Genomic DNA, 11,490 nt, shown 5'->3' with positions numbered 1-11,490 from the left:
GGGTCTGGTAGCCCGCCACGGGGGGATTCTGGTTGGGGCCGCGCGAAGTGGGCGGCGTCCTGGAGGGACGAGGCCTCTTGGTAGGCCGCGGGGGCTTCTCCCGGTCCCTGCGCTCGGCGGAAGAAGAGGATGAGGACGTGGAGGAGGTGTGAGTGTTCTGACGGGAGCCGTGCACCATGGAGGAGGGTTTGGTCGGTCTAACCCGCCCCGGGTGGGGGTTGGGCTTGGAATTGGGCGGCGAGTCTTGAGGCTGCGTGCCCCCGGAGGCTCTACCGCCTTCCGCTTGCAAGTCTTTATCTGGGAGCTCAGCACAAAGCTCCTTGCGAGGGATCTCCCTCAAGTCCTTGCCATGAAGGTGGAAGGGATACTCGCAGGTAACGTCCCCCACCACGGCCGTGTAGGGGATCTGTCCCAGCCACTGCTGCAGCTGCACCGCTTCACAGCCACAGTTCCAGGGATTCTCCTCCAGCTGGATCTCCATGAGGGAGCGACCTACGTATTCCAGGGTCCCGGCGTATGCCAGACTCTTTAGACGATTTCCCCGCAGGTCCAGATGAGTCAGCGACACAGATCTGGAGCACAGGCAGCAGGAGGAGGAGGGAGGATGGGCAAAGTTAATGAACAGCAACTGCAATTGCTGAGAAGTCCGATGATGAATGCATCTTTCAGTCGACACCAAAGCCGGACACACACAGACACACTTGGTCGCTTCTGATCAAAGTCAACTAAAGCTTGATTGTTGGATGCCTGTAAAAAGAGGATCCTGAGTGATTCTCCTGTGGTGTGGAGCGTCTTACAGTGACGGGAACTGTAGGGGTCCATATTTGTTCTCCAAGCTACAGTTTTTTCTGATGTACCCTACAGGGTTCATGATTAAACCCCTAGGTACAAATAAGTATTGTTTATGTTTAGAAAAAGTACATAAATGTCCCAAACTGGCAAAGGGGCCATGGACCAAAAATAGCCCACTGTTATACAGAATGTAAGTGCAATGCAATCAAGACCAGGGTTGGGCACTTCAAACGAACTGTCAACGGTTCTTGCATGCTGATGTTTGTTTACTTCTGTACTTTTTGTCCAATCTTGCAATGTTGAACTTTTTTTGGGGGATGTCAGTTATAACAACAAAAAAAAATCACTCTTAACAATCCCCACGCCGCAAGACAATCACTCAGGATCGCCCCCCCCCCCCCCGCAAAAAAAACCTCTTAATTGCTCAGAATCATCTTTTAAAGAGACACCGTAAACACAGCCCACACCACAGGATAATGGCGAAGGATCATCTTTAAAAATAAATAAATCAGTGCTTAAAACCTCCCACACCATATGATAATACGCCAAGGATTATCCTTTAGAGTCGGACAGATCGGGCCTTTGCTGACTTTGATGGGGAAGAGAAACAAAAATTGGGGCAGATTGTCGGAACGCGTCCCCCGCTTAAGGAAAGCCTCGTCGTACGTGAACTCGGATCAGTCACCTGAAGAGATGCGCAGGCAAGACGGGGATCAGGTTGTCGTTGAGGATGAGAACCCGCAGCTTGTACAGGAACCTCAGAGCGCCGCTGTCGATGCGTTTGATCACGTTGTAGTCGGCCTGCGGTGGTGAGCGAGGTCAGAGATCAGAGCCAGCACAGACTTCTCTGCTGCCCATAGGAGCACTGACCGACATTCACAAGCCAATTCCAGTTCCAGTTCCAGTTCCATGAAATGGAGCCAATATCTCTCGGCATCACTGCTTCCAGGACGATTTTTTGTTCTCTCGGCTTTCGGCCTCCGTGTTGCCATGCTAATCTAATCCGCCCTTTGCCTTCAGAATCAGGAGTGCTGACCCATGGAATTGCAACTATATTAGCATTGAGACCGGTTCTTGAACCAATCAGATTTCAAATTTCCCCTCACAGGGCAGGAACGCTGGCACCTCGATGACGGTAGCATTTTACCGTCCTCTGTCTGGTTTAGTTGGAGCGAAACTAATCTAAAACTAAAACTAAATCTAAATGTAAAACTAGCACAACAAGTCGACTCATGTGGTGTATTATCATTCATACAGATTTGACATTTATTAGGTTTACCTCCAAAAGTTAACAGTTTGGAGTCTTAGCTATGATTCCAATGGGTGATGTCAAGCTTTGGGTAAACCAACCCAGGCGTCAAAGAAGCCTTTAGGCACAGGAAAGGAGCTTTTTAATCTCACTATAGGTAAACGTCTGTACCTGTTCGATTTGTGACCTGCGTAAGCACATATTGACGAAATTGATGCCTGGAGGTCCTGGGCTGTAAAATGACACTGTGACGCTACGGCATACATAATCAAGAAGTAAAATTAGCTATTAAACTAGCTCCATGATGGTTTCTATAATAATGACGACGTGGCATTTAAAAAGTGGAATGGTACGGCCTGCGACTGGTGGGCGGCAATGTGTTGAACAAATCAGGAAAACGGAGTTAGGCGGGGAAAGCCGCGCCGACTCCATTTGGCAAGGCGAGAAATGGAAAAAGGAAAAAAAAAGAAATCTCCAGGGGAGATTCTAGCACTCCGGCCACCTGCTAGCCGACGACATTTTCGGCGGCCTACCTGGAGGTACTCCAGAGCCTCCAAGCCGGCAAAGGTGTCATTCCTGAAGACCTCCAGCTTGTTCTCGTGAAGGTAGAGGCGTCGCAGCTTGGCCAGCCCGTGGAAGGCGCCCACCCGGATGTCCTGCAGAGCGTTGTTGCCCAGGTTTATCGACACGGCGTTGCCAAGGTGCTGGAACCCGTTGCTATAGAGACGCCTCAGCGAATTCCTCTGGAGGTTGAGCTTGAAAGGGCGGACCCACGACTGTGACACCTGAACGAGGCATTCGCGCTACGGTGAGTCATCTCGTTAATCACGCCGGCTTCGAAGTAAGCAAGAGCGGCGGGCGGGGGGAGAGGACGTTATACGTGCGGGGAGGGGTGGGGGGGGGGGGGGGTCAAGTGTAAATATAAACCGGGTCTTTGTTGGCTACCTACCTGGCTGCCGTTGGTGAAGCCCCGCCCATCGCAGTGCACGTGCAGCACGCCTTCTTTGACCTCGCACGCGCACGGCTCGAAGCAGGGCTCGTCCACTTCCTCCTCGGAGTTGTCCACCAGGGGGGTGTGCGTGGAGGTGGGGGTGGGGGTGGGGCCGCCGTGCGACGCCCGGGCCAGGCCCGCCGCCGCCGCGCACCCCAGGGCCACGGCCAGGGTGACCCACTGCATCCTCGGCGCGCTGCTTCTCCCAGCTCAGCTCAGCAGCCCGGGGCGGCGGCCCAGCGTCGGCCCCTCACTGACGTCCATACGTCGCATCCAACGCGACAAGGACACAAACACAGTTAAAAGAGGGCAAACAGCCGAGCGAGGCAGCTCGGGATGAATCAGATTGATGATGCGTCACGAGCATAGCCAAGCGCACAATGCAAGTTAGATCACAAAGAGCGAGACGCCCCAGGGCTTAGGAGGGCGGGGGGGGCTGGGGGGGCATTGGAGGGGGTAAGAGCCACTGAAATAACGAAGCCGGAGAAGGCTAATCAGACGTATGGCGGGACATCTGCGAGACTTTCGATGAAACACGCTAGCCTTGTCAAAACAGGGCCAGGTGCTCATGCGTGGCAATATATATATATATATATATATATAATATATATATATATATATATATATAATATATATATATTATATATATATAATCTATATATATATTTATTTTTATATATATATATATATATATATATACACATATATATTATATACATATATATATATATATATATATATATATTTTTTTTTTTTTACATATATATATTTTATTTATATATATATATATATATATATATATATATATATATATATATATTGGTAGTCACTGTCCTGTAAGAAACACAAATCTCCAATTTTGGAAATTTTTTAAATTTTCACTTTAATGCCGTGTCTCTAACGCGGAAACATGATTCATGTAAAAATAAGAAAATGAAAAAAAAATGGAGATGTTTTTCACATGACAGCGACAATATGTATATATATGTATATATATATATATATATATATATATATATGTATGTGTGTATATCTATGTATATGTATGTATGTATATTTATATATATATGTATATATGTGTATATATATATGTATATATGTGTATATGTGGCCATGGAGTTTCCCATTGAATGTTAGCACTAAGGTAGCGTCGGCAATGTAGTTGTTTTGCTGTTTTAAAGGAGTGAGTCTCTTTGTTTTATGTTTCGTTTAAGTCTTAATCCCGCCTCGCCTCCTTTTTTTGTTTTGGCGCTTGTTGTTTTGCATCATGTTGGTCTGTTGTTTAAACGGCTGTACTGACGCTAACAACAAAAGGCAAACACGTGTGCATGTTCACCTGCGAATCATATTTTATAATGTGCTTTTTCTCTTTTTCTGCGGGGGGGGGGGGCACGAGAAGAGTTATGAATATATTCATCGGCGTGCTCAAATGCCTGCCGAAGCCGAAATGTCACGCGTGTGTTGTTTTTAATGTATGCAATATGAATATGGGCAAATGCAAATGGGATTCATAATGCTTCCGTCTAATGAACTGCTCCATTTAATAGCACGAATGGCAATCAGGGAACAGAAAGCGAGAAGAAAAGGAGAAGGGCTCCCGTCATCTACACTGGTGGTTTCCATCCTTTCCTCATCCAAGGCACAAATTTTACATTCAAAAAAATGTCACGGCGCAGAGACAAACAAAAATACCACGAAAACTAGAGAAGGTGAGCAGCGGTCTGTTCGTGCTTTGCTGTTCTTTTTTTTTTTTCTTCTTCTTCTGAAAAACTCCCATCACAGCAAATTTGACAGCAGATCCAGATCCATGAATGGACCAATAGAATTTCTGGTTCAATTCGAATTGGCATCAGCGTTAAAACAATTTGGGATTTTTAATTATGGTTCATTTTTATTTTGTTTGGACTTTTGTTTTTTAAATTCAGTTAGTTTGAATGACTTTTTAGGAGCGAGTTTGTTCGTTTTTATGTTTTTGAAAATTATTTTTCTAGTTTAGTTTTTATTAGTTTTAGTACTAGTTTTAGTTTTTTTTTTTTAATATATGTGGTATTTGTCCCCCCCCAAAAAAGTCACAAAGTATTGCGCGATAAATTCAAATGAACTCCAATTCGCAAAAGGCTACTTGATTTTTGTACGGTTAGTTAGTTAGATCCTTTCAGCCCGCACATTAGTCCCTATTAGTTAGTTCCTTTCAGCCCGCACATTAGTTCCTTCCGGCCAGCGGAGCTGTTTTGACATCAGCGAACATAGTGCTTCCACATCACTTGAATCCGACCATCACCTTGTCATACAAAAGTATCGACAATGCTCCAGGCAGGCTGTTACATTATGTATAGCACCGACTGCCTACCTATCATGGCTATGCGTCACTGTCTAAAGCGAATTAACAACTGGATGAACCAAAATTTCCTTCAGCTAAACCAAAACAAAACCGAGGTAATTGTTTTCGGCAATTAAGAAAATAGAGCTCCTGTTCGTAAACCCTCGGAGTCACTGTCTTGAAAAGTACGAAACTTGGCGTGCCGATAGGTCCGGACCTGACTTTCAGCAGTCCTATCGAATCAATCGCTAAAACAGCCTTTTCAGGTTGAAAAACGTATCCGGACTGAAGGGTTGCATGCTCCAAACAGTCTAGGCGAAGCTTATCCATTCTTTTATCTCCAATAGACTTGATTCTTGATGCTCCCGGTCAGCTGTAGAATAGATTTGAAGATTCAGTAACTGGTTTATAAGTACTGTAATTGTATAGTTTGGGTCCTGAATGCATTCAAGAAATGCTAATTGAACATAAACCCAATAGGAGGTCGAAACACTCAGGTCAATTAGTGGAGCCCAGCCAAACATGGTGAAGCAGCATTTAGCTGTTATGCTGCATGCAAATGAATTAAGTTGCCAGCAGAAGAGAAGTCAGCCCAAAAATATAAATGCCTTTCAATCCAGGTTGAAAACTATGCTTTCAAAACGTTACTTTGATGTACATTTTTTTTCAAAATGTTTCAAATCAGTTGTTTGTAAATGTTTTTAGGTGTTTTCCTTTTGGTTGCAAATGTGCTGTATAAATAAAGTTGCCTTGCCTCGCCTTTGTTAAATAGGGTGGCACCAAGTCCAAAAACACTGTAACCATATAACACCGTGTCTGTACAAAATAACACGAGAGGTTTTTAGCATTTAGCCTGCAAGTACGTTCGAACGTCAAAAACGTTTACTCCACATTGGCAGTTCCACGCTTTCTTAATTTTGACATTTATGTTATCACACTTGTTCAAATAAACACTGATCGTGACATTGTAAGCGCATACGATTAGGGAGGTAACGATGAATCGAAAATCGATTCAAAAACGATTCGCCCCGATTAATTGGTTGATCGATTCGATTAATCGAACAATCGGCTTGATTAAATTCATCTAGCAAATGATGTCTGCAAACGTTTGCTCAAATGCAATGTGAATATCCTTGGAGGGAATGGTAAGCTATTTTAGACGGATGCTCTAATAAGTGTGAAATTGTCTATCTTAATTAAAACGCGAAACCAAAGTGGTCCTGTCTGCACCTTGAAGCCGCTGCGCTGAAAAACGAGTCCCGCGCCGGCTCTGATTTCTAGCACGTACATACCTGCGCATATTTGTTTGAAAGAGGTTGGGGATCGACACTATTGTGATAACGACGCGCTTGAGTGACAGCCGCTTCAAGAGACGCTTTGCCGACTGAAGGGGAAAACAAATAGGAAAAAGGTGCTCAGTCATGGTCACAAAAACACCGCGGAGACGGCGGAGTCTGTGCGGGGGCATCTTTGCTCTCAAGTCTTAATGAGATCTAAATTGGATAAAGCATCTCGACGCTCGCAGACGGCGTCGAGCACTGTCACGCGAAATGCAATAATGATCCTGATGGCGCGCTGGCTGTAATCATACGGCAATAATCTAGCGTCGGGCGGGGGGGCCGTCGGACCAGGAGGCAGCGCTGGAAATATCAGCGCCCGGGAGAGGAAGGGCAATCACAGAGATGATTACGACGAGGAAAAACAAGGGTTGGATTGGTTGGTGGGGTGGGGGGGGGGGTCATGAAGGGAAGAGCGGAGCGAGGATTGGACAAAGCTGGTGGCAGGCAGCGCTGTAATATTTTGGGATTTTTCATTTTTACACTTGAGTTTTTATTTCGTTTTGACTCCTCTTTTTTTGAATTGAGTTAGTTTCAATTTGTTTTGAAGAGCAAGTTTGTATTATTTCGCAAGAGCGTCGTTTGAATGGAGTTTTTTGTTGCAGTTTTTAATGTATGGAGTATTTGTCGAGCGCGAGATAAAAATAAAAAGGCAGCAAAGGTTTGTGTAATAAAGTGAAGTCAACTACAACCCTCAAATAACTTTTTGACCATTTCGTCGAAAATATTACATTTAAAATGCCCCCCCCCCGCCACCCGAAAGCTCATATTAATTGACAACGAAAACAAAGGACATTTTCGCGACAATTGTACTTATCTTTCATTTGTAATATAAACGAATAAGACAAAGTTTGTTTGTTTTTTTGTTTTTTTCCGAAAGCGTTTCCTTCGGACTTTGGGGCGAAAGGCGGACTACACCATGAACTGGCCGCCGGCCAGTTGCAGGGCTCACACAAGACATCCGACGCCGCCGGCACACAAGGCAGGCAAGTGTACCACTACGTCATCAGCAAGCTTTCATGAAAATGTTTTTTCCCCCCATTTTAATTGTAGTTACTTTTCTTAGCTTTTGTTCACTAACCTTGGTGCCAGGTCATTCAAGAAGTTCAAAGGAAAAAAAAAAGGGATTAAAAGATGGTTGAAATATGTAAAACAGATGATTTTAAAGAAGTCAACCCAAACATATTTTTTTTCTGAATATTTTCCAAGCAGGCCCAATAGTTGAAACGCAGCATTCTGATTAATATTAGTGTTTGTGGAATGTGAGTTAAGCAACAGAGTCTACCCGTTTTTCAGCCATATCTGGGGGCGGCCATTTTGTCACTTCTGTCAACTGAAAATGACATCACAACTGCTCAGGTCACGACCAATCACGGCCTAGCTTCAGAAAAGAAGTGAGCCGGGATTGGTCATTATCTGAGCCCTGAAGGTCCGTGAAGTGACAAAATGGCCGCCCCCTGAGATGGTTAAAAAAAACGGGTGGATTTTGCTGCTTAAAAGAGAAGTCAACCCAAACATATTTTTTTCAAGAATATGTTCCCAGCAGGTCCACTAGTTGAAACACGGCATTCTGATTCATTTTGCATTTGTGGAATACAAATCAAGCAGCAAAATCCACTCGTTTTTAGCCATCTCTGGGGGCGGCCATTTTGTCACTGAAAATGACATGGTCGTTGTGAGCAGTTGTGATGTCATATTCAGTCGACAGAAAACAAAATGGCCGCCCCCAGAGATGGCTAAAAACGAGTGCGTTAACTCTTATTCCACAAACGCAATATTGATCAGAATGCCCTATTTCAACTAGTGGGCTTGCATAGAGCATATTCTTGAAAAATATATATTTGGGTTGACTTCCGCTTTCAAGATATTTTCAACATAAATAATACAGTATCTGCAAATGTCCTTAGAAATGTTTAATTTCAATATTTGTATTATTACTTCAAATCAGTCACCCAATGATTTGATGAGAAAAAAAATCAATAAAATCTGAAAAATGTATAAATACACGCACAGTAGTCAAAAGAATCCATTCTCCTTTGTTAACTTTAATACTCTCGGTTCATTTAGATATAGTCTGAACTCTCGAAAGCGCTAGGCGCACCCACGATGCTAACCGTTAGCCCGTTTGCGTTAAGCTAGCGTGGCCTCCCCGAAGGCGCACTTGTTTGCTTGTTTTGAAATCGATGGCGTCATCCTCGCCATCGCTGCACGTCGACGTTTGATGAATCGAGTCGCTTGTCCCCCCCCGAGGCGCCGCTGCACTCGGCGGTCCCAAACGGAAGAACAGAGCGGGCAGTATGCGGTCCCTGGGCCTCACTTTGCCCAGCGCTGCCACAAAGAGTCACAAGTCAGCGGGAGGCCGCCAGCCACTCGGGACGATGAGAGCCCTTGCGTTGAAGCGGCTGAAATCTGATATTGATTACATCCTAACGCTCACTCTCGCTCTGCTTGTATGCTTGCACTGCAGCCAAGTACGCGCGCGTGTGCGTGCGTGTTTGCGTGTGTGGGTTTGTATGGAAAAAGGTCAAAACAGACACAAAAAAGCAGGTTTTCATAGCCTGCCAAGCTTTCCGACGCAGGTAGTGAGCCACGTGTGGATGAGCGAGCGCTTTCATAATAAACCGCTGTAATGCAGCATAGCTCGCAACACAAATCCTGTAAAAGCATGAACACGCACACACACACGCACAGGAAGACTTTTTGGATGGGCTGCCGAAGCCTCACACACAAATACATCATTATCTTTTTAAGCCACGCGCACCCTTCCTGACAGTGTTGGCACACCCCTTCTCTACCGCGCGGGCGCGCACGCACACACGCACTCACGTCGTTTCTTAGCAATCAAGATATTATGTTTATTCGGCCAACATTACACTTAGGACGGCTTCTCATATAAGGACGATCCGGGCTGTTTTTGTCAACATTTTTGCCCCTTCCCGATCAACGGCCGACAATTTTATGTTTTATAAGATTGTCCTCGTCGATTATGCTTTGGTCAAAGGTGTGTGTGTGTGGATTTGTATTGATCGAGGTTATTTTCGTTAAAAGGGAAGTCGACCCACGATATTTCTTGACGATATAATGTTCTACGCGGGCCTACTGGTCGAAACATCCTGATGAATGTTGCGTTTGTGGAATGTGAGTTAAGCGTTACAAGTCGCCCGTTTTCGTCCATGTCGGGGGGGGGGGGGCGGCCATTTTGCCACTTGTTGTCGACTGAAAATGACATCACAGTTGCTCAGGGCTCGGGTAACGACCAGTCGTGATAACGCCTGTCACTTCTTCACCCTTATAAGGTTTTTTTTTTTGACCCGACTATTTCACTTTTTGGGTTATTCATTCAACCCAAAAGTGGGGTCATACTGAATCATCCGCAAAACAGCGTGAAATTACATAGGCGCGTTTTGGCATCGGGGTGTTTAAAAAAAAAAAAAAGAGTTAATTATTTTTCAATATTTTTAAAATATTTTGGGGGGGATTTCCGCCCCATTTCCTACCTGTTTCTTGTGGAAAGAATTTTTTCGAAGTTTTTCGGTTAAAATTTTTATCATGTATGAATGTGGTCTCCAAGTGCCCTATTTTGGCCAACTTGACAACATTGGAGATCTGCTTGCAATTCCTTTTAAGCATCCTTTGCATGTTTCCACCTCCTGGATGGACTCACTCAAATCGGCCCCTCCCTGCGCCATCTCTTGCGCGCCAATTTTAAAGGAAATAAGAGAAGCTGCATCCATTGGGGGGGGGGCGGCGGATCAAATCGTCTGTGTTCACACCCACAACTGCGCAGGCTGCCCATTAGAAACGCCACCAAGCTACACGTGTCTGAAAAAAAATACCAAGACAAAGTTTAACACACCCCTGCGCGGATTAAGCCACGCTAGACTGGTGCTGATCACAAAAAATCGAGCCCTTCAATGTTTGCTGTTTGGTAATCCCAATTTTTCGAATCACCTTTTGAGTTAAAGATGACATGTTCTTCAAGAAATGCATTGGACATTGTAAATGTGTCATTAAGACACAACCTCGAGGGGGTGCACGAAATTATAAGTAGGATAAGCGGCCTATTTTTAGGGAATCCCTGATGTGGGCCAATTTGTTCCGTTGTGGTTTTGAAAAAAATGGAATTTTGCGGAGCCGTGTTTAGAGTCCCTGTTGGTCTTCCGAAGTGGCGTCCCGCTCCAATTGCATTGTTTTGTCTTTTCAATGTCCCTCTCTGGAGGACTGGCGCAAGTGAACCCGGGGGAGGAAAATCAGAAAGACGTCGCTAACATTAAACAAAGAAATGTCACGCTGAAAGCAAAGTTGTTTGTTACATTATATATAAGGTAAATGTTTCTTTCTTTTTGTTGTTTCGTGCATAAGAGTCCCTTGTTTTTCTGCATTTTCTTTTTCTAAAACAAACGAAAAAAAAAAAAAGACTTTGTTCCAGTCAATTATGTTTGTGTTTAAAAAAAGATTAGCACTTTGTTTCCGTCAACCGTTTTTCGTGGGAAATGTGTATAGAAAGTTTGTCAGCATTTTTGGGGGGGAAGAATATTTTGTTTTTAATTGTTTTCTTTTAATGGGTGTCAGTTATACACGGCTTTTCACTAATCGAGGGTTGGACCACCCCATACCCCCCCCCCCCCCCCCCCGCGAACAGTGGGGGTCGTCTGTATACATATCTTAAATTTGACCCCAACAAAAAATATTTTTCACCATTTTTCAAAGAATTTTGTGTTTGGAAGACCCAAAGAAAAAAATGTCCTTGTTTTTCCAAAATATTTTGTTTCTTTCTTTGAAAATCAACCCCAAAATATTT

The 11,490-nt window shown here is 44.5% G+C and overlaps 2 protein-coding genes across 4 annotated transcripts in view; one reads left to right on the top strand and one right to left on the bottom strand.

Moving 5' to 3' along the window:
- Positions 1 to 11,490, top strand: part of LOC147137219 (nardilysin-like) — a 107,761-nt gene that overhangs the window by 57,839 nt on the left and 38,432 nt on the right. For both annotated transcript variants that reach the window (XM_086048884.1, XM_086048885.1), the window contains exon 3: positions 7,570 to 7,675. The gene's annotated coding sequence lies outside the window, so the exon portion shown is untranslated. The remainder of the gene's footprint in view (positions 1 to 7,569; positions 7,676 to 11,490) is intronic.
- The window catches only part of LOC147137220 (SLIT and NTRK-like protein 3), a 32,019-nt gene that overhangs the window by 19,348 nt on the left and 1,181 nt on the right, over positions 1 to 11,490 (bottom strand). The window contains exons 2-5 of one of the 2 annotated variants that reach the window (XM_086048887.1): positions 2,991 to 3,285; positions 2,575 to 2,826; positions 1,478 to 1,593; positions 1 to 572 (exon numbers count right to left, since the gene is read on the bottom strand). The exon at positions 1 to 572 is cut by the window's left edge and continues 352 nt beyond it. In XM_086048887.1, coding sequence (XP_085905013.1) covers positions 1 to 572; positions 1,478 to 1,593; positions 2,575 to 2,826; positions 2,991 to 3,218 — 1,168 coding nt within the window. In that variant the 5' untranslated portion in view covers positions 3,219 to 3,285. Of the gene's footprint in view, positions 573 to 1,477; positions 1,594 to 2,574; positions 2,827 to 2,990; positions 3,410 to 11,490 lie in introns of those variants that run through there. The other variant, XM_086048888.1, reaches the window with a different exon arrangement.

Source organism: Filicampus tigris, chromosome 13 (assembly GCF_054856515.1).
Source record: "Filicampus tigris isolate MCC_2025a chromosome 13, RoL_Ftig_1.0, whole genome shotgun sequence".
Classification (NCBI taxonomy): domain Eukaryota; kingdom Metazoa; phylum Chordata; class Actinopteri; order Syngnathiformes; family Syngnathidae; genus Filicampus; species Filicampus tigris.
This window is presented reverse-complemented; position numbering and strand designations above follow the sequence as displayed.